Here is a 27,541-nt window from a genome sequence, read left to right as displayed (position 1 = left end):
AGATGCCGAAGAGAAAACCCTGCTTATTATTTTTTTTTCTGCTCCTCTGCTAATATATTCCATCTAATTTGGTTTCCCGGGACTTTCTCTTGCTTTTTCTCAAGGACACACAGAATCCCCAAGGATTTCAGATCGAAACTTGAGCAAAGCAGGCGGGGGGATCCCATTGAGTGAGGTATTTATAGCCGTGCTAAAAATGACTCGAGAGAACATTGGCTTGGTCAATTCTTTGTGGTTACCTGAGAAGGTGAAAAGAGAGGATGTTTTGCAAAAGGGCAAGCTGAAATAACTTTGAAGCTCCAGCTTAGCAAAAAGGTGGTTGGGTGGGGAGTTCCTGTGTAATTCTGTGACTTTTTTTTAGAAGATCAAGGAAGTTTGGTGAACTTTGCATTTTCGGCTGCTTTGCTGGCCAAACCATTCAAAACTGCTTGCTCTACCTATGAATGGATATTTTTTCCCCATTTTAATCAAATGGGAATTTCAGTTCTTAGGAGGAATGGAGATGTTCTAGCTTTGTGTCTCTCAACTGTAGCAGTTTCCAGATGGGGTGGACTTCAAATCCCAGAATTCCACAGCCAACCTGGACATCGTTGTGAGTCTTGGAAGTTGATTTCCACACACCTGGAAGTTGCCAAATTTTGGAAAACATTGTTATAGTTGACCTTGACAAGGACCCAGGTCTGAGCTTGTCCCTCTTTGGTCTAGTGGTTAAGGTACCAGGCTAGAAACTGGGAGACTGTGAGTTCTAGTCCTGTATTGTGCCTGGAGACTGGCTGGGCTAACTTGGGCCAATCACTAGGAGACTGTGCGTTCTAATCCTGCCTTAGCCATGAAATCCAGTTGGGTGATTTTGGGCCAATCTTTCTCTCTCAGCCTAACTCATCTTACAGGCTTGTTACTGTGGGGAAAATAGGAGAAGGAAGCTGTTTTGGATATGTTCACCATCTTGAGTAATTTATGAAAGTAATAAAGGCAGGAGATAGATAGATAGATAGATAGATAGATAGATAGATAGATAGATAGATAGATAGATAGATAGATAGATAGACAGAGAGAGAGAGAGAGGTAGATAGATAGATAGACAGACAGACAGACAGAGAGATAGGTAGATAGGTAGATAGGTAATTAGATGATAGAGTATGTGATTGTTTAGATAGATGATAGATGAGATAAATTAGATGATATAGATGAGATGATAGATGATAGATAGATAGGGTCGATTACAAGATTAGATGATAGAGTATATGATTGATAGTTTAGATAGATGATAGATAAATTAAATGAGAGATATAGATGAGAGATAGACAGACAGACAGACAGATAGATAAATAGATAGATGACAAAGACAGAAAAAAGTCAGAAAAAAAGATAGGCTATTCCTTTCTAGAGGCTAAGATGGGGAAATTCATATACAGGGACCCCAACGCTGTCTTCTTCCACGTTAGGAGTTTCAATTAGAATTGCTGAATAATCCACCAGCATCTTGTGTTTTTGAATCTGAATCGTGGACCCCCCGTGGTATTCGGGTCAGCCTGACGTGCTCCCGAGACACGTTTAGAAGCACCCCGCAATGTCTCGGCTCTAGCTGTTCAACAAACCAAGTGCAGTTTGCAAATACTTCTGGGGCTGGTGAAAGTTTTGAGTCCCATTTGAAGAGCTAAACAAGAGCCAAAGAAAGAAACTCTCTCTCTATTCTCAGAAAAATCAAACGAAAGGTGGTAACAGCAACAACAGCAACAACAATAATTTCGGGAGGTACCCTGGAGGTCATCTAGTCCAACCCGCTGCGCAGGCAGGAAAAGCTTTTTGAGGGCACAGCACCCTTTCCCCATCCTCCCAAAAGACTTTTCTGAAAATCAGGGTCAGTTTCCGTACAGGTAGCCCTTGACGTACGACTTCTGTTGCTAAGCGAGACAGTTCTTAAACAAGCTGCGCCCAATTTTATGACGTTTTTGCCGCTACGGTTAAGTGAACCCCGTGGTTGTTAAGCGAACTGCGTGGTTGTTAAGCAAATCCAGCTTCCTCCATTGATGGGAAGATTGCAAACGGCGATCGCGGGACATTGCAACTGACGTGAAAACAGGCCGGATGCCACGGACCCACATTTTGATCACACGCCGTGAGAACTTTTGTGATGGTTGTCAAGTGTGAGGACCGGTTGTAGGTCCCCCCCCTTTTTTTTAGCCCTGTCCTAACTTCCAACAGTCATTCAACAAATGGTTGTAAATCGAGGACTGCAAAAATCAAAGCCGTTGCTTTCTAAAACGGAATCTGCTCTGTCACGTTCCCTGTTAATATTTTGATTGATGTGCTTAAAAGCTCCCCGAATAACGATTTCTTGCGAAAATCATTAAATGGGCCTGTGAAGGTTTCCTGTTCATTGAGCAGCCAGATCTCCCTGAGGTGTGTGTGTGTGTGTGTGTGTGTTTAAGCTGACAATAAGAAAAAGCTGCACGCATCTGAGCAATATTGTCTAGCAATACTTTTATATAGGCCTCTTCGGAGCAATTAACAATTTGTTGCTTCGTACTTCAGAAGTCGTTTGGGTTGCTGTCGAAATATGTACTTAGATATCAGGCAGGCGAGTTGCACATGTTTGCAGTTTTATATTTACACACGCATGGACACCTCAACTTGAAGTCCTCCGCTTAAGATCGGTAGTCCCAGGGGTCGTTTTGGCAAGAGGCCACTGGACTTTCTTTGTTTTTCCTTGAAGACCTTTCGCTTCTCAGCCAAGAAGCTTCTTCACCTCCGACAGGATGGTGGGGGAATGGGAAGGATTTACATTCCTTTGCAGCCCTCTGCTCCTTAGCACTCTTTCTGAGCGTCACCGAGGCCGCTTGGAGGTTTATCTGTGCCCACGGGGATCACCTGAGTAGTGCAAAGGGGTGTGGAGCCTTCTTGGAGCGGCCGTGTTGTAAACTGGAGAAATGGGCCCCTCCCCTTCTGTTGAGGGAGGGCTGCTCAGTTTTAATGGAGATGGCCTCCTTGACCCCCTCTTTTAAATCAAGTGGTCCTCTCTGTCCCGAAGGTCGGCTTTGCTGTCTTCCAAAGAGTGGCTTTTTGTCTTTCAAATGCAGATGGACTGCTGAATCTTGTCCTGATGGGCTTGTTCCCCTATGTTGTGCCCTGCGTTTGTGAAGTGGTTGTTTTGCTTCTCCAGTGTACAGATCTGCACTAGACATTCACCTGTCTGAGACAGTATAGGTTCTCCTGCTTGAGCAGAGGGCTGGATTAGAAGACCTGCAAGGTCCTGTTCTGTTCTGTTCTGTTCTGTTCTATTCTATTCCTTTTTTTATTCTATTCTATTCTATTCTATTCTATTCTATTCTATTCTATTCTATTCTATTCTATTCTATTCTATTCTATTCTATTCTATTCCATTCCATATATTCTATTCTATTCTATTCTATTCTATTCTATTCTATTCTATTCTATTCTATTCTATTCTATTCTATTCTATTCTATTCTATTCTATTCTATTCTATTCTATTCCATTCCATTCCATTCCATTCCATTCCATTCCATTCCATTCCATATCATATTTTCTATTCTATTCTGTTCTGTTCTGTTCTGTTCTGTTCTGTTCTATTCTATTCCATTCCATTCCATTCCATATCATATATTCTATTCTATTCTATTCTATTCTATTCTATTCTATTCTATTCTATTCTATTCTATTCTATTCTATTCTATTCTATTCTATTCTATTCCATTCCATTCCATTCCATTCCATTCCATTCTCCATTGCATCTATTCTATTCTATTCTATTCTATTCTATTCTATTCTATTCCATTCCATTCCATTCCATTCCATTCTATTCTATTCCAATAATAATAATAATAATAATAATAATAATAATAATAATAATAATAATAATAATAATAATAATAATAATTTTATTTGTATACCGCCCTTCTCCCGAAGGACTCAGGGCGGTGAACAGGGCAATACATGTTAAAAGACAAGAATACAAAAATTAAAAGAGATTAAACAAGATGCCCAAGAACTATAACAATAAGTTAAAATACATAAAAAGCAATAAAAACCCAAACCCATCACCCATCAGGCCAGGCCGGCTTGTTCGAACAGGTAAGTCTTTATGTCGCGCCGGAAGGAGCGGAGGTCGGGCGCCATCCGGAGCTCAACCGGAAGATGGTTCCATTTAATCCGGCGCGCCCACAGAGAACGCCCTCCCCCTGGGGGCCAATGGTCATAAAATCGAATCTGGTCATGTAGTGCCTTGACGTATGACAGTTCCTGGCTCCATTGTTTTAGAACAATATTAAGATTTACTTGGGATGGTCCAGGGTCTGCTGTTGTTCTGACCAAACAGTTGGGTTGTAGAATTAGGTCTACTGGTGTTTTAAACAGTTCTAAAAAAAAGTTTTCCAAGAGATAACTATTAAAAAATTAAGGACTGCTTTAATGGCCCCATCATTATTCCTGGATATTATATGGAGGAAAAAGAAAAAAATGCCAGCCCGAGTCAGATTTTTCATATCTTCACGCTAAACCCCTATAAATCTTTAACGTTGTACCCGCCAGTTTTGCACGTCACGCTAAATCTGCAGTGACACCGGTCTGTTACAAGGAATTAGCAGTCTCCCGCTTCCGAAAAGCATTTCTCCCCTTGACCTGAGAGAGACAGTTTTTTTTTACCCCCTCCAAATTTTAGCACCGAACACGAATTATACTTTTCAGAATGCAGATTAAAAACTAGGTTCGGTGCCTGGGGAATTCTGGGAGTTGAAGTCCACAGGTCTTCAAAGTTGCTGAGGTGGAGGAACACTGCCACAGTCAATTAGGGAAGAGCCGGTGTGAGATTTTTTTTTTCCTTGGGCTTTTGGTGTTACCCAGGTTTTAAAGCATGCCTTTGTCTATGCAACCATCACCGCCTCTGGCGGAGCTTCTCCCAGGTCAGCTGCGCAGCTGTCTGCAGAAAGCCGTGGGCAGTCTGCAAGTTGTTAAAAACTTCCCTAAGCTGCTCCCAGCATTTTCCCATCCTTGGGCTTTTTTTTTCCAGAGGTTTCTTGTTTCTGATATTCTGTCAAGCGGAAGAACTTGGGAATTAAATTGGAAGAGGCTTATATTAGCGGCGGTGCCCTAATATTAGTGGCGGTGCCCTAGTTTATGCCAATGTAAGCATAGCCCTTGGCTGGATAGTATTGTGTTTTTCTTTAAATAAATAAATAAATAAAGGTTGGAGGAGAGGATGTGAAACTGATTTTGAACAGCAAGATGAGGGGTTGTTTATTTTTTTCCAAATCAGCTAACGTTTTCTTCAGACTCGCCATGCTGCATTTTCCCCGATAGTCCTCGGCTTCCGACCGATCGCTTTAAGCCCTGTTTGAAGTGGTGACTGGCCTGGAAAAGAGGAATTACGTTTTGACGATCTGGCCTTCTTCATTTTACTGAACTTCGGGTGCTCCACAACACAACCCCATTTACGGCCGTTTGCAGCATCCGGCAATCCCGTTTTGGCCCAAAGTGACCCTTGCTTCCGATTTTTGGCAAAACCACCCCCAGAGCGAGCCATTGTTTCGCTTGCTGCATACCGTCGAGTTCTGATGTGTTCTGTTTCTTATGTGGGAACTGTCGGGCGTGAAGAATCAGGACGGTACGTCAAGTTCCAGTTAAGCTGATTCATTGCTCCTGCCTCCACACAAAAATCTAGTCAACCAATGATCAGCATTAAATTGGTGCTCAACGTAATTCAAAAGGGAATGTGATGATGGGAATGTAATGGTGCCAGGCTAAGTCCTCTCTTGACTCTGCTCCCAGATTCTGCCTGTCCTTCTCTTACATGTCTAGAATATCCGTGACCCTCCAGCTGTTGTTGAATGATAACGTCCAGTGGCCAATGATGCCATGGGGAGTTGCAGTTCAGAACATCTGGACTCCAGTAGGCTGCCTGGCCTTTGATTGCCACTTTGTCTCCAGTGGAGCTTTTCTTGCTTGTACAAAGGACGGACATATTACCGTGGGAAATTCAGGCATGCTGATCTGCTTTCTCTTCTCTCCTCCCTCCCATTAGGATGCAAAGTTTGTGGAGGAGCGACGGAAGCAGTTACAGAACTACTTAAGAAACGTGATGAACAAAGTCATCCAGACTCTGCCAGAATTCATTGCCAACCCCAAAAAAGAGACACTCATCCAACTGATGCCCTTTTTTGTGTAAGTACCTCTCGAAAGGATGGATTGTTTAACGCGGCACCAGAGTGGTTATTTTTCTTTCTTCTGTAATTTATAAAGGGGAGGGCTTCGGTAAGGTTGTCACAACTTGGAGTGTGATTTAAGAAACATTCTTCATCCAGCACAAAAAGGTTTAAGCCTTTTTTTGAGAGAGAGAGAGAGAGAAAAGGATTTTAAAAACAACATCAACAGCGCTACTTCACTTGAAGTGTGATTAGATCGCATTGATAGCAGTAAATAAATCTTTTTGCGATGAATAGAATTGTAAGGGGGGGGGAAATAGCTATCCGTTTGGAGGAACAGCATTGGAAATAGACCTTAGGAGTGTGGGAAGATCCTCTTTTTCAGCCCAACTATGAAACTGAAAGCTGTCCTCACTTAGCGGCCAAATCAAGACTGGCAACGGCATCGCTAAGGGCAAAATGTCATGCGATTTCAGTGGGCTTATGACCTTATTTCCCCTTCGAACGTTAAGCGAATCACTGTGGGGCATTAATGAATCTTCGCCGAACTGCGCCTTACGATTTTACGCCTTTTTCATTAGCTCCGCTTCTTCTTGTGAAGCCCACAAATGGCAATCACGTGACCGCGGGACACTGGAAAGGTTATACCACGCCGACCACTGACGCGCCTCCGTGCTCGCTCCCCAACCCGCGCCGCACCTTCCTTGCACGCCCCTGCGTGCCCCCCTCCGACTCGCACGCGTATCTGCCAAGCACCAAGGAAATCAGAAGACCCAGGCAGCTCACGTGGGGAAAAAAGATTTGATTGCAAGATTACGCTCTCTACAAGAATCTGAGCTACTAACAGTCAAAGCGTGTTGGCGGTAGATGAGGCTAGAAGGAATGGCGGGCTGGACTTGGATCTCTTGTGAACGCGAAGGGACTCCTGACTGATGATGTGTTTGACTCCTCCCTCAGGTTCATCCCAGTCGTCTCCTACATCAGGGGTCCCCCAACCCCTGCGCCGCGGCCCGTTCAGAACCGGGCCAGGGCAAGCCCAGGGCTGGTGCATGGGCACCTAAAGTGACCTACGCAAGCGGTGTGCCAGCCCACATGCACAGCGCACACAATTTGACTTACGTGAGCGGCGGGCTGGTGTGCACGCACACATGCGCACACAGGCCCATTGCTCACACAGCCCAGTTCCCTTCCCCCCTACCCCCCCGGCCAGGCCATTAAGCTATAAAGGTTGGGGACCGCTGTCCTACCTCATCCCATACCGGCCTGTGGCCCTGGGACTTGCAACTTTCCACCGGCTGTGAGAAACCAGCAGGAATGTAGCTCTCTTAATGACATTGCATTCACGTAACAATGGCAAAGGAAAAGCCAGGGATTACTGTCGCTAAGCATTGCGGTTCTCCTTTATGACCGCATTGCTTAACAACGGATACTCTGCTCTCTGCGACTGACTGTCATTAGACAATTGACTACCTGCATTCTGTAGCTATTTGCATACTTAATACATTTGTGGGTGGGTATTTTTTGGTATCTTCCAAGTGATTAATGGTTTTAAGTGAGCCAGGCTACCCACAGGTGACCAGGAGGAAAGGTGAGCTATAAATCTAACGGACAGTCCCTTGGAAGAAGGTACAGCAAGGTGAAAATCCTCACCTTTTCCACGTCTTTAATTGGAACGCTCTGTTCCCCGTAGCACATTTGTGCCGGCAAAATCATTTGGCTGAAGAATAGAGTCGGGTTTTTTTTGTGTGTTTTTTTTTGAAGGCAGTCTGTAGAAACAGAAGTTTGACTCCCCAAAAGGACAGGGAGGGGTGTTTTAAGATGCACTTCTTAGCCCCCGTCAGCTGGTGTTTCCTGGCAAACGAATTTCCCTATAATCTTCAAGTTGTTCATATATATATATATATATATATATATATATATATATATATATATATATATATATATATATATATATACGGCTTTCCCTTTAAAACCGAGCAATGTATAAATATGTGAATGAGTTGTTGTTGTTGTTGTTGTTTATAACAAGCTGCCTCTCAATATCTTGTGTCCCACCCGAGAATCCTGATTTCTGCGGAAAGCCCCAATTTGCCAATTATTTTATTTTATTTTTATTTTAATCCCATTTATATCCCGCCCTTCTCCGAAGACTCAGGGTGGCTTACAATCTAAAGCACAAATCAATGTGCTTAGCAATAGCCTTCATTCTGTGTATATGCCTGCTTATTAGGGCTTTCGGGGGGCCCCATTATTACAAAGTCAGCTTATTGCCCCCAACAATCTGGGTCCTCATTTTACCTAACTTCGGAAGGACGGAAGGCTGAGTCAACCTTGAAACCTTGATTTCTCTTTGTAAATCTCGATGTATTCCTTCTTGTTTGTCTCCAGCCTGAAGCGATCTTGGCTGGAAAACGTGACGGATTTTTACCTCAAGGCAGAGCACGCTTTGGATATTCTGGGCTTGTGGCTGCAAACTGGGCGACGGCAATGGATTAACTGGTTTTATTCCAGCTTTTTCTAATCAGTGGTTTTCCACTTAGATCAATGCCTTTCCTGCCTTTCCAAGTATTGGATAGGATTTTTGCCTCTCACTGGAGAAGAAGATTATCAGTGAGCAGGAACATCTCTCTGGATCCCAATGTATTTCTCGGTATGGATGCAGAGTTGGTAGCCCAGAGTTGTCATCTGGCTGGGGAATTCTGGGAGTTGAAGTCCACACATCTTAAAAGTTGCTAAGGTTGAGGGACACTGTACCTTGACGAGCTGTCCTGGGCAAGTCCAAAGATGGGGTACGGCAAGGGAAGAGCCCATTTGGGGTTAAATGCCTGCCAGATTGACTAAGATAGGGCTCTGAAATATTTTGGGCTGTCATTTCTCCAAGGAATAGTTATCTTTCTTTCTTTTTTTTACTTTATATATTCCCTTCTAGGAATTATTTCACCAAAAGCCTTAGGAGGAATGGTATTGCATTAATTTCCTTGCATTGATTTAGCCTGTTAATTGTTTTCAATGGCACATTAAAATTATTATTAACCCCTTGGTCAGTATAGTCCACCCAGCCTTGCCTTCCCTTCCCTTCCTCATCTTTCCTCTTCCTCTTCCTCTTCCTCTTCCTTTCCTTTCCTTTCCTTTCCTTTCCTTTCCTTTCCTTTCCTTTCCTTTCCTTTCCTTTCCTTTCCTTTCCCTTCCCTTCCCTTCCCTTCCTCATCTTTCCTCTTTCTTTCCTCTTCCTCTTCCTCTTCCTTTCCTTTCCTTTCCCTTCCCTTCCCTTCCTCATCTTTCCTCTTCCTCTTCCTCTTCCTTTCCTTTCCTTTCCTTTCCTTTCCTTTCCTTTCCCTTCCCTTCCTCATCTTTCCTCTTTCTTTCCTCTTTCTTTCCTCTTCCTTTCCTTTCCTTTCCTTTCCTTTCCTTTCCTTTCCTTTCCTTTCCTTTCCTTTCCTTTCCTTTCCTTTCCTTTCCCTTCCCTTCCCTTCCCTTCCCTTCCCTTCCTCATCTTTCCTCTTCCTTTCCTTTCCTTTCCTTTCCTTTCCTTTCCTTTCCTTTCCTTTCCTTTCCTTTCCTTTCCTTTCCTTTCCTTTCCTTTCCCTTCCTTTCCTTTCCCTTCCCTTCCCTTCCTCATCTTTCCTCTTCCTCTTCCTTTCCTTTCCTTTCCTTTCCTTTCCTTTCCTTTCCTTTCCTTTCCTTTCCTTTCCTTTCCTTTCCTTTCCTTTCCTTTCCCTTCCCTTCCTCATCTTTCCTCTTTCTTTCCTCTTTCTTTCCTCTTCCTTTCCTTTCCTTTCCTTTCCTTTCCTTTCCTTTCCTTTCCTTTCCTTTCCTTTCCTTTCCTTTCCTTTCCTTTCCTTTCCTTTCCTCCTTTCCTTCCCCTTCCCCTACTCCTTCCCCTGATAATGATGTTCAGGTAACCTGAAGTAACAAGGTGGAAAGGAGCTATTATGAAAACTTTGCTTAAATTCCATTTGATTCTATGTTGCTTGAGTTCATGCCGCCCATAAACCCTGAATTAGGGTTAGCAAACGACACGGCTAGCTTTGCAGATTACAGAAACACACCAAGCACACATGAGGCTTTGTTCTAGTGGCCGGCTTAGTGCACCACGCTCAGTGCATTTTCGCACACACCTTGCAGTTTTTCCTCCTCCCACCTGATTTGGCAGCACGTGGGAGACGTTTATCCACAGGCAGCCCTGCTTTTGAGGCAGTTCTCCCTGCCCGGAAGGCCCCTGAAGCTATTGGCTGAATCCCTTCCTTTAATAAGGGCTCCACTCAGACTTTCTGAACGGCTCTGCACAGCCCATGGCCCCAAACCCAACCGTTAGCATTCACGAGGAAATTAATTGCATGGTTCTTTAAAGAGCCGCGGGTCTCACTAGCAACCGCAAAGCAAATTCCAAAGCCATTCCAGAGCCGGAGGTCAAAAAAAAAGCTGAGAAAGTCGTGGGATCAGCTCTTGAACCCGGGGGTGGATGGTGGTGGAGTGAGGTGGGGGCGGCTTTTAGCTGGAGCATCTGGAAGAATCTGAAAAGGCAGGCAAGGAAAGTTTCAGAGTCACAATACTGAGGTTAAGGAGAAGGCTGGAGAACACAGCCAAAGTGTGCTGGTTGTCTGGAGAACAGAATAACCGAGTGGGAAGGGACCCGGGAGGTCATCTAGTCCAACCCCCTGCTCAAGCAGGAGACCCCACACCATTTCAGACAAAATGGCTGTCCGATCTCTTCTTCAAAACCTCCAGTGATGGAGCACCCGCAGTTCCTGGAGGCAAGCTGTTCTCCACTGGTTAATTGTTCAAACTATCAGGAAATTTCCCCTTAGTTCTAGGTCGGTTCTTTCCTTGACTAGTTTCCATCCGTTGCCTCTTGTCCTTCCTTCAGGTGCTTTGGAGAAGAGGTTACTGGCAGATTGGGACGGGTGTCTCTAAAATTCCCTAGAATAGAATGAAATAGAGTTAGGGATAGGAATAGGAATGGGAAATAGGGATAGGATAGGATAGGATAGGATAGGATAGGATAGGATAGGATAGGATAGGATAGGATAGGAAATACAGGATAGGATAGGATAGGATAGGATAGGATAGGATAGAATAGAATAGAATAGAATAGAATAGAATAGAATAGAATAGAATAGAATAGAATAGAATAGAATAGAATAGAATAGAATAGAATAGAATAGAATAATAGAATAGAATAGAATACAATAAAATATAGGAATGAAGGATAGGATAGGATAGGATAGGATAGGATAGGATAGGATAGGATAGGATAGGATAGAATAGAATAGAGCTGGAAGGGACTCTGGAGGTCTTCTAGTCCAGCCCCCTGCTCAAGCAGGAGAACCTACGCCATCTCAGACAGGTGACTGTCCAGTCTCTTCTGGTGCTAAGGTATTCTGCCTTCCACAACTTCTTGCGAATTAGAAATGGGCTTTTATTTTATGAAGCGCTTTCCGTTTCCTTATATTTGATCAGTTTGTAATGGGGGACAAACAGCATCTTCCTTCACCGCTTTAGATTGCAGATATCTAGCAAACAAAAACGTGCTTCTCCTTCTGAAATATTTATAAGCTGCTGCAGCCGGGAGATATCTGTGTAAATTGTTCTTTCTTTACGGCCAGCCTGCAATTGTTTGCGCATTACAAAGGGTTGGGGAGACTGAAATCGCTGCAACGCACTTTGGGATTGGAGGGCGAAAAGGAGGCAGGCGAAGAACAATCTGCGATCCTCCAGATGTTGCCGAACCAAACGCCCGGCCATGCCAGCTAGCGTGGCCCAGAGTGAGACATTTTGGGGAACTGTAACTTAGCAACATCTGCGGATCTGTCAGCTCCCTCTGTTCCTTCCACATATGTTGATCTCTATAGATACCCTGGGCAACGGTCAGTTAATTCAGAGATCAATCAAACGGAGGGAGGGAGGGAGGAAGGAAGGAAGGAAGGAAGGAAGGTAGGTGGTGGGAATTGAGGAAGGAAGGAAGAAAGGGAGGGAGGGAGGGAGGGGGAGAGAGGGGGAGGGGATTGAAGAAGGAAGAAAGGAAAGGAAGGGGGAGAGAGGGGATTGAGGAAGGAAGGAAGGTAGGAGTGAGGGAGGTGGAGGGAGGGAGGTGGGGATTGAGGAAGGAAGGAAGGAAGGAAGGAAGGGAGGGAGGGAGGGGGAGAGAGGGGGAGGGGATTGAAGAAGGAAGAAAGGAAGGAAGGAAGGGGGAGGGAGGGGGAGGGGATTGAGGAAGGAAGGGAAGGAAGGAAGGAAATTTAAACCATCCAAAGGTACGTCCAAGTTTGTTCACCAGTGTAAGATGAATCACCAAAGCCATTTTTATTGTATCTTTCCCCATTTTTATACCACCTTCTCCCAACAACAGAAACTTTGGGCCCAGTTGCGGTCGTAAGTTGAGGACCACCTGCATCCCCGCACAGGTAGAGGTAATTGGAGATAGTTAAAGGCTTAAGATTGAATGCCAGCTTCTTCCGCTCGCCTCAGTCAACCTTCGAAATGAATAAGCTCGGGGCAATATTTGTATTAGTTCATGACAGATGAAGTTATGCGCACCTGTGGGAGTAAAAAGATGCTCACAAAGGCAGAGGGCTGAATTTGGATTCCAAAAATACTCAAGGATGTTTAGAGCAGAGTTGAACACTTACTCACAGGAGCAAATCTGGCCACCCAAGAAAGCTTCAACGGTCGAATTTGATGGGAGTGACACGCTTTTGACAGATGAAACTCTTCAAAGAACTTTGAGGCATTGTTTACCTTAAAGAATCTTTATTCGAGGAACATCGCATCGACACGTACATAGACAAAGCCAAAATCTGAGTTCCCCTCCCCTGAGCACATAGTATCAAAGCACAATTCCCTCCTCCAATTTAACAGTCATAAATCACATTCTCCAATTAGTTTGAAACAGGCGCTTCCCCTCCAAGCTCTCCAGCCCGCCAATTCTTTATCATCTCTTATTTCAATCACCTTGGTTCTCACGCTAGGTGCAGTGTTATTATGTCTAGCTAGACTCTCGTGCACATTCCCCCCCTCCCCAACATCATCTAACTCTAAAAGCAAAAAGAAGAAAATGGCTGCCTCTCCATCTGTTGTCAATGCAAAAAACATCTGATGTTAGCAGCGTTGACAAGGGAGAAGATCCTTTGGGTGGGAGCGTGAAAATGATATTTTTGATAGCCTTCCTAAAGGTTTCAACCTCAGGGTCCAAAATGTTGCCATTACAGCTTCAGCTTTGAAGTCTCTAGCATTGTAATTACATTTGCCGTTGCCCAACTGCAAGGCAGGTAGTCCTCAACGTACGGCCACGATTGAGCCCCAAATTTCGTGACAACAGTCAGGAAGTTTCTCCTTAGTTCTAGGTTGCTTCCCTCCTTGATGAGTTTTCATCCGTCGCTTCTTGTCCTGCCTTCGGGCGCCGCTTTGGAGAATAGCTTGACTCCCTCTTCTTTGGGGCAGCCCCTGAGATATTGGAAGGCTGCTGTCATGTCACCCCTCGTCCTTCTCTTCATTAGACTAGGCCAGGGGTCAGCAACCTGAAACAGTGAAAGAGCCACTCGGAACCGGTTCCCTCACAAAAGGAAAAACTGGGAGCCGCAAAAATTGTGTGCGTACATGCGCGCATGCGCAGAACAGGGTTTGACTGAAGAGTGGAGCCAAGGCGAGATATGCACCTACCCTGCATATTTGAATTGATTGGTTGAACTTTTTTAGTCCCACTTTTTTTTTTTTTGACTGCACATGGCAGAGGACTGGGAGCCGCAGGAGACGGCTGAAAGAGCCGCATGCGGCTCTGGAGCCCCGGGTTGCAGACCTGTGGACTAGGCCTACCCAATTCCTGCAACCATTCCTTATATGTTTTAGTCTCCGGTCCCCTGATCATCTTCGTTGCTCTTTTCTGTAATGTGTAATGCTAGGCAACAAAGTAGAACCAGGAAGAAAGTTATCTGGATGGCTTCGTGAGGAATTTAGCATCCAAACCATTCATGATGGTCTCCGTGCTTCTGAAAATGAATTGCTGCTCGTATTTGCACCGCAAGAAGCCAAAACGTGACTTGACTTGCTGTAAAATGCCATTTCCCCCCCCTCCCTCCTCTCTTTCCTTTAATCGAAGCTTAATCCAGCAGTCATCCAGGAACGTAATTTTGAGACAGGGATTGGAACGAAGCACTTTCGAATTAGCCTCTTATTCAGAACATAGAATAATTTAGCATGTGGTGGCGGCGGCGGCGCGGGATACCCCCCTCCAAAGCGAGCGAACCCAAGTCTAAATTTAATTTAATTTAATGTAATTTAATTTTCATTCAGGTGGAAATTAATGAAGACTTTAATACAAGTGGCTCCCCAAGTAGTTTCATTAATATGAAATGAATGAAAATAGGTAATTTGATCACTCCCCGGGTCTTTCATAACTTTCTCTTTGGGTTCCATTAGAAAAAAAAAGTTGCAATTTAACAACTCGGTGTAGGGGCTGTGGAGAACAGAATCTGAAGGATTCTGGAAATGTGTGGTGGTGGAGATGTCTACTGGGCTTCTTCAGTTGACGCCATTCAGAGAAATGAAGCAGCAGCCATTTTGGAAATCTGGGTGTGAAATTTGTATTATGTCATAATATACATGAGCACATGTTTGAGTAGTGCTTTAATCAAGCTGGTGGATAGTTACTTGGTAAAAGAGAATATTTGTAGCTCAGGGTTGAGCTGTGGGGTCCTTGGCGCTCTCTGAGCTTGGTGGCTTTCTTGCAGACATTTCATCACCCACCTAGATAACCTCATCAGGAATGGAATGGAATGGAAGAGGAGGAGGAGGAGGAGGAGGAGGAGGAGGAGGAGGAGGAAGAGGACTGTGGGTCCTTGGTGCTCTCTGAGCTTGGCTGTTTTCTTGCAGAAGTTTCATTACCGAACTAGGTAACATCATCAGTGCTAGAAGGAAATGGCATTTGTGCAGAAGAGGAGGACTAGGATTGCTGGTGCTCTGATTTTCTTGCAGATGTTTTATAACCCAACTAGGCAACATCATCAGTGCTAGAAGGGAGTTGGGCTTGTGGAGAGGAGGAGCAGGAGGACGCTGGGATCTTAGCCGCTCTCCCAGTTTGGTTGTTTTCTTGCAGGCATTTCCTTATCCAACTCGATAACATCATTTATTTATTTTTATTTTAATCCCATTTATATCCCGCCCTTCTCCGAAGACTCAGGGCGGCTTACAATTTAAGCACAAACCAATGTGCTTAGCAATAGCCTTCATTCTATGTATATGCCTGCTTATTAGGGCTTTCACCTCCCCCAAGCGGCATTATTACAAAGTCAGCTTATTGCCCCCAACAATCTGGGTCCATCATCAGCGCTAGCTAGCATGTCGTCAGCCCTGAGGATGTTACCCAGTTGGGCAATGAAAAGTCTACAAGAAAACAACCCAGCTCGGGGAGCACCAAGGGCCTCACGCGAAGGGGGCTGTATTCAAGTCCATCTTACTGGCAATCAGTGGTTTTTCCTGATCATCAATCTTGGTCTACTGTTTCACCTAAGTAGCCCAGGGCAAGAGCTAAGCCACCACGTACATTTTCAGCAGAGAACTCACCATAAGTAGTACAGAAATGGGTCTTTGGAACATTAACGGGTTTTCCCCTGGCTAACGTTTGCTAAGTCTAAAATAAAATAAGCCCAGTGTATCTTTCTTCTTTAGGGTTAATTAGAAAGTTTACCCAGAGCCCATTAAAGTTATTGGAAATGCTATCCAAAACTTTAGAGAGTCCTTTAAGTGAGCAGCAAAGCCGAGAATATTTAAGCAGAGGGGGGGAACAGAACTACTATTAGAGCAAATGAGTTCTTAGAGAATATGGGGGTTTTAATTATTATAAATGCTCTCTAAAATTGCAGAGTAACTTTATTAGCGGAGGCCTCGGATAACCTCGTTACCGTAATATTTTCCGTGCCACAAACGAGGCAGGCAGATTAATTCCTAGCAGAAGTGGCTGGCAAACAGAACTCGCAAGCAGATTTTTGGAGCCAGGCAGCGGAGTGTGAGATTGGGGGAGAATAATAAGAGCACGGTCTCTCTAAATTCAGAAGCGTTGAATAAACACAAGCAGCCAAGAATAATTTTAACTCTGGCCGGGACGACGGAACAAGAAAAATTGGCATCGCTACGCAACTTCTACCTTTTTTTTTTTTTCCGCGCCGGAGATGTCAAATTTAGTTTTTTGAGAACTGCAGCAGACCTGGAGGCATCTGTTATTTTGGGGAAGAAGAGGGAAAAAAAAGTCACAGTTAGAAATAGTCCCCTGGGGGAAAAGCTCCTGAAGAAAGCCTCCAGAATGCTGCTGGTAGCATTTTACTAAAAAAAGAAAAAGAAAAAAAAAAGGAGGGGTTGCGCGGAATTAAGTATGGATGCAAAATAAAATGTAATCTTGGCGTCTGGTTGCAAACGAGGTTTGTGGGTTTTTTTAATCGCTCACGTGCAAATACGTTTGGAATTGCCAGCGGTCGTGGTTATACACATGGCAGTCCTCAAGTTTAAGATGCACACATGCTCTGAACGTTTCAGGAGGAAGAGCAAGCGAAACGGATGGTGCAGAAGGCTCCCCATTTATTTAGCTTGCGATATTGAAGCAGAGTCTGCTTTCTGGGAAAGCGAAGTGGAGGCCAAAGCTGAACAGATGTCTCCACCTGCCTTCCACCTTCAGCTGGGAAAAGCAAGCTCTGTCCCCCCCCCCCGCCGCTCCTTCTGGCCCCGATGGGTTGGAATGTCATCTCCAAAAGATCTCAAAAGCTGACCGGATCACGCAAGCGGCAGTGGGCTTGCGCTTAAAAGACAGTGACGCGCTCAAGTTAGGAACTCTTGTTTCCAGAACGAGGCCCTGAGTCTGTGCCATGAATAAATTTGGCTGCAAATGTTTGGCAGGTTCGGAAGAAACAGGCTGTCAGTCAGGAAACTTTTAATGGAGGAGGAGAAGGAAGAGAAGGAGAAGGAGAAGGAGAAGGAGGAAGAGGAGGAGACAGAGGGCTCCCATGGAGACTGTCTTCTCCTCGTTGCTTAGGAGAACAAATGCAGTTCCTCTCTTTTCTTTTGAGTTTTAAGAAGACAATTTGGACAGTCTCGGCTGTCAAAAACAGCAAAAGAATAAAAATAAAAATGGAAAAAAGCCGCTAGCTCACGAGAAGCTCATTCCAGTTCTGCAGGACCTTTGAACAAGTCGGCCGTCTGTGTTCATGCTTGGCCTTCAGAATCTATCAAGCGTACTCATCACTGCCACCCTTGCCGTCCATCTTAACGGAAAAGGAGGCATTGTAGACATAATAGAACAGAGCGGAAAGGGACCTTGGAGGTCTTCTAGTCCAACCCTCTGCTCAGGCAGGAGTTTCTTCGCCACTGCAGACAAAATGGAGGCACGCGGCTCTCCCTTCTCACACAGAAAGTCCCTCATTGGGATCCCACTAGAAGCAGGCGGTTTCTCTGGTTAGATGAGAAGAACGCAGAATCGATTCTGCTTTGTTGCTCACGTTCTAGCCTTGGCGGAAAGCTCTGCGTTGGGTAGATTACTAGAGGAGTGTTGAAACCTCTTCCAAAACTGCTTTTGATTCTTGAAAAATGCATTAATGTGTTGGGGTGAAACCATGAAGATCTATTTCTTGTTTACAGAATCCGTAGCACTTTCTGTCACCAAAGAATGGAATAGAATAGAATAGGATGGGATGGGATGGGATGGGATGGGATGGGATGGAATAGAATAGAATAGAATAATGGAGAAAAATAGAATAGAATAGAATAATGGAGAAGAATAGAATAGAATTGAATAGTATAATGGAGAAAAATAGAATAGAATAGAATAGAATAGAATAGAATAGAATAGAATAGAATAGAATAGAATAGAATAGAATAGAATTAGAATAGAATTACAGAATAGAATAGAATAGAATAGAATAGAATAGAATAGAATAGAATAGAATAGAATAGAATAGAATAGAATAGAATAGGATAGGATAGGATAGGATAGGATAGGATAGGATAGGATGGGATGGGATGGGATGGGATGGAATAGAATAGAATAATGGAGAAAGATAGAATAGAATAGAATAGAATAGAATAGAATAGAATAGAATAGAATAGAATAGAATAGAATAGAATAGAATAGAATAGAATAGTATGGAGAAAAATAGAATAGAATAGAATAGAACAGAATAGAATAGAATAGTATAATGGAGAAAAATAGAATAGAATGGAATGGGATGGGATGGGATGGAATAGAATAGAATAGAATAATGGAGAAAATTAATAGAATAGAATAGAATAATGGAGAAGAATAGAATAGAATAGAATAGAATAGAGTAGAATAGAATAGAATAGAATAGAATAGAATAGAATAGAATAGAATAGAATAGAATAGAATAGAATAGAATAGAATAGAATAGAATAGAATAATGGAGAAGAATAGAATAGAATAGAATAGAATAGAATAGAATAGAATAGAATAGAATAGAATAGAATAGAATAATGGAGAAAAATGAATAGAATAGAATAGAATAGAATAGAATAGAATAGAATAGAATAGAACTGGAAGGGACCTTGGAGATCTCTGCTTAAGCAGAGAACTATACCATCTCAAACAAGGGACTGTCCAGCCTCTTCTTAAAAACCTCCAGTGGTAAGAGCACCCACAATTTCTGGTGGCAAGCTGTTCCACGGGTTGATTGTCCTCACGGTCAGGAAGTTTCTCCTTGATTCCAGGTTGTTTTTCCCCTTGATCAGTTTCCATCCATTGTTTCTTGTCCTGCCTCTTGTCTGGTGCTTTGGAGAATAACGTGACCCCCCTCCTTCTTTGTGGCAGCCCCTCAAATGCTGAGGTTGGTGGAAAGCTGATTATCCTGGTATCATGCAGGATGTCTTAAAAACCTCACGAGGTCTTGAATCCCATTGTCAGAATCTTATCGTCATACTTTTTATAAGCTTTTGCTGTTTTCTTTTAAGGAGGAACTTTTCAAAAGTTGCCATTTCAACTGGAAAAAACAACAACAACACACACAAGTTTTGTAATGAGAGAGAGAGCCGGAGAGAAAGAGAAAGAAATTGTGTCTCTGGGGATTGTTCTGAAGCAATATTCTGTTTATAATTAATTCAAGACACACGTCTGTCTTTGGGGCTTCTTCAAACCTTCTCCTGTTGTGTCAACAATAATTTACAGGTGAAAAGCCCTCAAAACTCCTTTGCTCAGTGATTCTATTTGTGTGGGATAAAAAAGGTGCTTTTCCAGAGTTGTATCTGAACACTCCCTCCCTGTATCTCCCTAGGGTTTTCTGTGCCATACAGCACTTCAAGGACTATGGAGATATGTATTGAGTTAAATAGCTTGTTGTTGTTAGTTAGTCGTGTCCGACCCATCACGACCCCATGGACAACGTTCCTCCAGGCCTTCCTGTCCTCTACTATCTTCTGGAGTCCCTTTAAGCTCACGCCTCCTGCTTCAGTGACTCCATCCAGCCACCTCCTTCTCTGTCGTCCCCTTCTTCTCTTGCCCTCGATCTTCCCCAGCATTAGGCTCTTCTCCAGTGAGTCCTTCCTTCTCATTAGATGGTCAAAGTATTTGAGTTTTAGCTTCAGGATCTGGCCTTCTAAAGAGCAGTCAGGGTTGATCTCCTCTAGGACTGACCAGTTTGATCGCCTTGCAGTCCAAGGGACTCGCAGGAGTCTTCTCCAGCACCATAGTTCAAAGGAACTCAATTCTTTGGCGCTCAGCCTTTTTTATGGTCCAGCTTTCACTGCCATACGTTGCAACTGGGAAGACCATAGCCTTGACTGTACACACTTTTGTTGGCAGGGTGATGTCTCTGCTTTTTAGTGTGCTGTCTAGATTTGTCATGGCTTTCCTCCCCAGGAGCAAGCCTCTTAATTTCTTGGCTGCGGTCCCCATCTGCAGTGATCTTGGAGCCCAGGAAAATAAAATCCGTCACTACCTCCATTTCTTCCCCATCTATTTGCCAGGAATTGAGAGGGCCGGATGCCATGATCTTGGTTTTCTTAATGTTAAGTTTCAACCCAGGTTTTGCACTCTCCTTCTTCACCCGCAACAAGAGGCTCTTTAGTTCCTCAAATTGCAGTAAATAGCTTACTGCAATAATAATTTGAGTTCCGTGTGTCTTTGGCGTCTAGTCATGCCGGCCACAGGACCACGGAGACGTCCTCGGACAAGCGCTGGCTCTTCGGCTTTGAAATGGAGATGAGCACCGGCCCCTAGAGTCGGAAACGACTAGCACGCATGTGCGGGGGATCCTTTACCTTTACCTTTATACCCCTCTTGGATTTAAGGTTTACAAGTGCTTTTGGTTGTAGAGTTTGTGGCTTCCACAGCCAACCTTTTGCAACCGTAGAAATTTTGCTTGGGAAACTTAGGAGGTGCAATCACATTGGTTCCAATTTACATTTCCAGCTTTGAAACACGAGATAGAATTTCTACTTTGGTTTTTGTCAGATTTGAAACACGGCGCTGTGGCTCTCCGGGATAATCAAACCCCCAGTGCTGTTTTGCTGTTGACTGTTTCATTCTTTATGCAATAAAAGAAACATCTTACCTACCTATTCCGTAACAGAAATATTTTTTAAAAAAAATGGATATGAAAACGGCCACTCTATTTGGAATGGGATATCTGTGTTTTGCCTTGGACATCTGCGTTTTCGGGATATTTGAAAGCAAACCTCAATTGCAATGAGGAATGAAAAGATTTTGCATTTGGTTGAACTACTTTTATTTTATTTTATTATTTTATTTTATTTTATTATTTTATTTTATTTTATTTTATTTTATTTTATTTTATTTTATTTTATTTTATTTTATTTTATTTTATTTTATTTATTTTATTTTATTATTTTATTTTATTTTATTTTATTTTTATTTATGCATGCATGCATGCATGCAGGAACCTCAAGATTTTTCCAGCCCCAAAAGAGTGGATAAGGCAATCTGCATACACAAAATGTTAACCAGCCACCTCAGTTTTTGATCAGCATCAGAACCAAATGCTGAGTCCAATCTTGCAAAAATACACTCCTGGTTTTCCTTTTTGGCAGCTTAATTTAAAAGAGCAAAAATCTCTCTAGCTGTCATTTTTGTTCCGCAGCTGAGACCTGGAATTCTTGCCCTTTCCATGAATTTTCTTTGCAAAACCCATCCTTCCTGAAGATAGCTTTTTTTTTGGCATATTTCTTTTCTTGGTCTTAACCATTGGTCCTGCTATCTGAGGACATCTGTTGCTTCTTGTTCTGCCTTCATATGCTTTGGAGAATAGGATGACACACAAACACACCCCATTCTTCATGGCAGCCCCTGAGATATTGGAACACTGCTATCATGAAATGTCTGAAATGGTATAGGGTTTCCTGCCTGAGCAGGGGGTTGGACTAGATGACCTCCAAGGTCCCTTCCAACTTCTTCTTCTTCTTCTTCTTCTTCTTCTTCTTCTTCTTCTTCTTCTTCTTCTTCTTCTTCTTCTTCTTCTTCTTCTTCTTCTTCTCCTCCTCCTCCTCCTCCTCCTCCTTCTTCTCCTTCTCCTCCTCCTCCTCCTCCTCCTCCTCCTCCTCCTCCTCCTCCTCCTCCTTCTTCTTCTTCTTCTTCTTCTTCTTCTTCAACTTGAAAGTCCTTTACCTTCAAACTCAACGTTCTTTCTCCAACTTACTTTGATCACTCTTGGGGATGACTTAAATTGTGGGAATCTCCTCCAAGCCACGCTATCGTGCCGTCAAGGAGACTTTTGAAGTGGATATCACCGAGATGTCACGGTTTGGAGCAAGAGAAGGGCCCGTTTGTGCCATTCCACGTGAGCAGAGGTGAGATCAGAAAGCACAGCACCTGTCAAGGGAGAAGAAAGTCCCGCAGGGTTTTCTCGCGCCCCCCCCCCATTCCGCCCCCTTTCCCGTGTGGCTGCTTATAGATGTTCTTTGTTTTATTTTTAATTTTAGTTGCAGTTTGCTGGCTTTTCACAGGCCGTTTACCTTTCCTGCTTGGCAAGCAGGCTGTGGTGGGAAACTTGACAGAGGTGGTGGGTGTGAAGGTTGACAGATTTCCCCCTTCCTTCCAACTGGGAAGTTGTGAGAGCTGATAGGTAAAACACGGGGTCCCGCTTTTTAACAACCTTCAAAAGAATGTATGCGTTTTAACGCTTTTATCTTATTTTTGCCCAGATAGCATTTTGTTTCCATGGAAGCAGATCTGGATATTGGCAGCTGAAAATACCGTTCGGTTCTGGTAACTCTTTCTTGAGGAGAGTTTCTTTCAGTCAAGAGCTATTTAGCCTATTCAGACGTTAATGTTCAGTTCAATGGGAAATCAAGGGCTGTGTAGGACGTGATCAGGCTGAGATGAGGGCGGGGTCAAACACATCATTAGTTTGGAATCTCTACTTCCCCATAAGAAAACCAGCCCCCTCTTGAATTCCATTGAGATTTATCTGGAACTAATTTAACAACAACAACAACGTTGGAAGGGTTCTTGGAGATCATCTAGTCCAACCCCCTGCTCAGGCAAGACAGCTTATACGATTTCAGACAAATGGCTGTCCAGTCTCTTCTTAAAAACTTCCAGTGTTGGAGCATTCACCACTTCTGGAGGCAGGTTGTTCCGCTGGTTAATTGTTCTCACTGTCAGGAAGTTTCTCCTTAGTTCTGGATTGCTTCTTTCCTTGGTTAGTTTCCATCCGTTGCTTCTTGTCCTGCTTTCAGGTGCTTTGGGGAATAGCTTGACTCCCTCTTCTTTGGGGCAGCCCCTGAGATATTGGAACACTGCTATCATGTCCCCCCCCCTCATACTTCTCTTCATTAAACTAGACGTACCCAATTCCAGCAACCATTCCTTATATGTTTTAGCCTCCAGCCCCCCAATCATTTTTGTTGCTCTTCTCTGTACTCTTTCCAGAGTCTCAACATCTTTTTTACATCGTGGTGACCAAAACTGGATGCCGTATTCCAAGTGTGGCCTTACCAAGGCCTTGTAAAGTGGTATTAACACTTCACCTGATCCTGATTCTATCCCTCTGTTAATGCAGCCTGGCACTGTGTTGGCTTTTTTGGCAGCTGCGGCACAGTCCTTTTTTTCTGTTACACCACTAGACATACCCAATTCCTGTAACCATTCTTCATATGTTTTACCCTCCAGCTCCCTAAACTGGAGAAGGACATGGGATTATCATGCTACAAACATACAGGTCCATTCTCCTGTTATATCTCCTGGAGATTCAGTCAGTGTAGACCTGCATAGGATGGCCTGTCCTCGAAGCATATCAGCAGCTGATGATGCCCCTTTGTGGCCATCCTCAATCAGAGGTTGGTAGAAGTAATCAGGAAGAATGTATCCTACATCAAAGAGTTTGGGATCTTTGCCCATCGTTGGAATTCCAGCTTTCCGTTGTGTGGAAACTCCCATTTTGGGCCACGTAGAATTTTTCTCTATCCTTCAGTATTACCGTTACTCTTATTACTCTTATTATTATTATTACTTAATTAAAAGGACATAATTTAAAGGTTGGCTTTCTTCCAAGCATAGGCAAGGGCTTACTCTGTGGGTCAGTGTGAAATTTGATTCTTGAATTTACCAGCAGGAGGAGCTGCTGTATTGAAGAACAGCAGTGGTCGTTTTGCAAATAACTTTCCTTTCTGGACCTTTTCCTTCTTACTCTGTCCCCAGCTTTTTGTTTGTCGTTTAGCGACCGTTCAATATTACAACGGCACTGGGAAAAGTGACTTACACCGCCGTTCCCCTCAAGGCTGCTGCGGCATCCCCAAGATCACGTGGATCCTTGGCAACTGAGCATGTATTTACGATGGTTGCAGCATCACCATTCGTGGCCATCTCCGTTGGCTTCCGAGAAGCGAAGTCAATGGGGGAAGCTGGCTTTGCTTAATGACCATGTGCTTTACTTAGGAACTGGGGTGATTCGCTTAACTGTCGCAAAAGGGTCATAAAATCAAGCACGCCTGACTTAAAAAAACCCTCTTTGCTTAGCAACGGAAAAACTGGCCCCAATTGTGGTGAGGAATGAAAGACTAGCTTTACGTAAATGCTGTAAACTGAGCTGGAGTTAGTTCTCCCCCCCCCATACAATCCTGCGATTCAAATACTTGTATGGATAACGGATATTGAAATGAGTATACCAATTGGAACCAGACACGTTGATATTAAAAGGTAAAGGTAAAGTTTCCCCCGCACATGCGTGCTAGTCGTTTCCGACTCTAGGGGCCGGTGCTCATCTCCGTTTCAAAGCCGAAGAGCCAGCGCTTGTCTGAGGACGTCTCTGTGGTCATGTGGCCGGCATGACTAGACGCCAAAGGCGCACGGAACGCTGTTACCTTCCCACCAGAGTGGTCCCTATTTTTCTACTTGCATTTTTTACGTGTTTTCAAACTGCTAGGTTGGCAGAAGCTGGGATGAGTAACAGGCGCTCACTCTGCTACGCGGCACTCGGGATTCGACCCGCCAAACTGCCGACCTTCTGATCGACAAGCTCAGCGTCCTAACCCACTGAGCCACCGTGTCCCTCTACGTTGATATTATAGGGTGTTTTTTTCCCCTGGAAAACTTAACAAATAAGCAGAATTTCTCAGGATACTAATGCTCGTAGCTACTACCTGGTTTCAGTGATCATTCTGTGCAGTTCATTATTCTACTCCCCGTTCTTTAACCGTGAATTGTGAAGATCCGTCAATCCATTATATAAATACTAATAATAACAATGACAACCATCTCAAGAGTTTGCAATTCTGTCGGCTGTCAATCCGTTTGAAATTAAGGAGCCAGCTGCTAAGCCTATTCTGCTTCTGGATTATCATGAGAATCCCATAACACTTGTTTATCGATGAATACGGTTTATGAGCACGGCGTCAAAAACAACAACAACAAGAAAAGAGAAGCCTTGCTCTGGGAACATTTCTGTTCCATGCTCCATCAGAGGCAGGACGAGTCTCCCGAGCTAAATGTACCAGCTGCTTTGCAACAATCCACACGCAAACAGGTCGGAGTAGTTTGCCTCCTGGAGTTGTGGGTGCTCCGTCGTGGGAGGTTTTCAAAAATAGACCGAACAACCATTTGACTAGGATGATAAGGTCTCCGGTCTTGAGTAGGAGATCCGAGTAGAAGACCGTCTTTTCCAGCCTTATGGTTCTATGATCTATGATGGAAAAAGAGGCTGGTTTGATTATTATTATTTTTCCCCAGGTCCTTCTCTTGAGAGGGCAGCATGTCAAGAGTGAAAACTTGGCAGCTACATGCCTTATTGTGTTCATCCTGTCATTAGAGTAACGGGGGGGGGAGGGGAATGGGGAAGGGAGGCTTCGGATGGGTTAGTTAGAGAAACGAAACCTCTCCAGTTCTGCAGATGTTTCTCGAGACACAGACATAGGGAAATTTGTCGAGGATGTTCTGACCGTGGAAAAGAAGATAGCAGAAGGTTCTCCAAACGAGAAGGTGTTTACGTGAACTACGTGGACCTCTGGGAAGCTTGGCTGGGAGTGTCATTGTTCTGTGCTTTGGTTAGACATCTTGGGATTTTAAGAGTTAGTTTTCCTTCGCCTATACCAGGGGTGGCAAACCTTGGCTCTTTTACGACTTGTGGACTTCAACTCCCAGAATTCCTGAGCTAGCATGGCTCATGGGGTGGGGAACCTTGCTTCTTTTATGACTTGTGGACTTCAACTCCTAGAATTCCTGAGCCAGCCGTGCTGAGGGGAAAAGAGAGAGGTTTCCAAGCTGAGCCAGGCTGGCTCAGGAATTCTGGGAGTTGAAGTCCATGAGTCATGAGGGGGGCATAGTTCCCCCACGCTGGCTCAGGAATTCTGGGAGTTGAAGTCCACAAGTCATAAAAGAGCCAAGGTTTCCCACCCTGGCTTATACCTTGTCATGTATTCCATTAACCAGTAAGGTCTTCAAATATGAAAGAAAGCCTCGGCTTTATTTGGATACTCAAGCTGGAGGTTGACAGCACCGTCACGAATGTTTGCTCATAACTTATCTCTTTCCGTTTTTAGGGACTTCCAGCCTGCAGGAGAATCGGCCACCAAAACCAGTTACCGGCGGGCCACCCCCCACTTCCCAAGGCTGTCTCGGAACCACACCAGGGAACCCCGCAATCCGGAACCCCAAAGTGGTGATCTTTGACCTTTGACCCCCCTGCAAGGACCTCGTCATGTAGGCAGCCGTTGAGTTTGCTCTGAGGATCTAAGTCTGTGTGAGGCGACAAGAAGCAGCCAACAACGGGATTGAAGTGATCCTCCGAAAAAATACCGCCCTCTTGAAAAGCTCCATTGCCCAATTGAACGAACCACCCCCTTCAGAGTAGCAGTCCTTTCCTAAAACAGGGCAGGGCTCTCTTTTGCCCTGGAGCAGGGTTTTCTGCTCTTACGTTGTGCGAACTGCAACTCCCAGAATTCCCCAGCCGGTCATTCCTCGTGTAGACTGAGGTATTCTGGGAGTTGAAGTCCACCCATTTTAAAATTCTCAAGATGGAGAAGTGTGGCGAGAGAGGGAGGGAGAAAAAAAAGGAAGGAAAGAAAGAAATGAAGGAAGGAAGAAAGAAAGAAAGTGACAGAAAAAGGAAGGAAGGAAGGAAGAAAAAGAAAAAAGAAAAGAAAGAAAAAAAGAAAGAACGAAATTCCATTTCCTTTAATTAAGCCATAGGCACCATGGCTTCTTTTTTCATCTGTGAGAGAATTTTTTTATAGATCTTACGATGGTGATAGAGTTTCCTTTGGAGCCAAAGTTGTTCTCCTCGCCTTCCAGATTCCTCAGAGTGACATTTCCCATAACTGTACCTATGATGAGCATTATCGAGCTATTTATTTTAAGCCAGGGGTCTTCAAACGTGGCCCTTTTATGACTTTTGGACTTCAACTCCCAGAATTCCTCACCCAGGCACGCTGGCTGAGGAATTCTGGGAGTTGAAGTCCACAAGTCATAAAAGAGCCAAGTTTGAAGACCCCTGTTTTAAGCCATCCTTCTCCCCCCCACACACACACACACACACTACCCTTTATTATTGCTCTCTTTTTTTTCCTCCCAAGTTGGAGCAGTAAGAAGCAACAGGGGGACCGTTTTCATGTTTCTCTGCCATTCATCCCCGATCCTGTAAGGCCAAAACTACCAATTCATTGATGAATCATCTTGCTTTGATGTTAAGGCAGTTTGACATTCATCATGCTTTTGAAGTGGAATGATGAACGGCGAGCCGGGCAGGGGGGCCGGGGGAAAAAAAAAAAGCTTCCAGAGCAGAAACTTTCCACCTGTTTGCCTCAACTTCCACTATCGATTTTTTATTTTATTTTTTGAAACATGTTAACAAAAGGCCTCTCTCAGCATCAAAATAAGTGGACCGCTTCGGGCCATTCTTTTCATCCTCTCTCTCTTTTTTAAAAAAAATGGAAATAAGCT

General features: G+C 44.0%; 1 protein-coding gene across 3 annotated transcripts in view; it reads left to right on the top strand.

Moving 5' to 3' along the window:
* The window catches only part of SNX29 (sorting nexin 29), a 130,363-nt gene extending 103,667 nt beyond the window's left edge, over positions 1–26,696 (top strand). For all 3 annotated transcript variants that reach the window (XM_083372773.1, XM_083372772.1, XM_083372774.1), the window contains 2 exons: positions 6,039–6,178; positions 26,143–26,696. In XM_083372773.1, coding sequence (XP_083228899.1) covers positions 6,039–6,178; positions 26,143–26,272 — 270 coding nt within the window. In that variant the 3' untranslated portion in view covers positions 26,273–26,696. The remainder of the gene's footprint in view (positions 1–6,038; positions 6,179–26,142) is intronic.
* The last annotated feature ends 845 nt before the right edge of the window (positions 26,697–27,541 follow it).

The sequence above is a fragment of the Vipera ursinii genome (genome assembly GCF_947247035.1).
Source record: "Vipera ursinii genome assembly, chromosome: 13".
Lineage (NCBI taxonomy): Eukaryota > Metazoa > Chordata > Lepidosauria > Squamata > Viperidae > Vipera > Vipera ursinii.
Note: the sequence above shows the minus strand (reverse complement) of the source record. Positions and strands in the feature narration are given on the sequence as shown.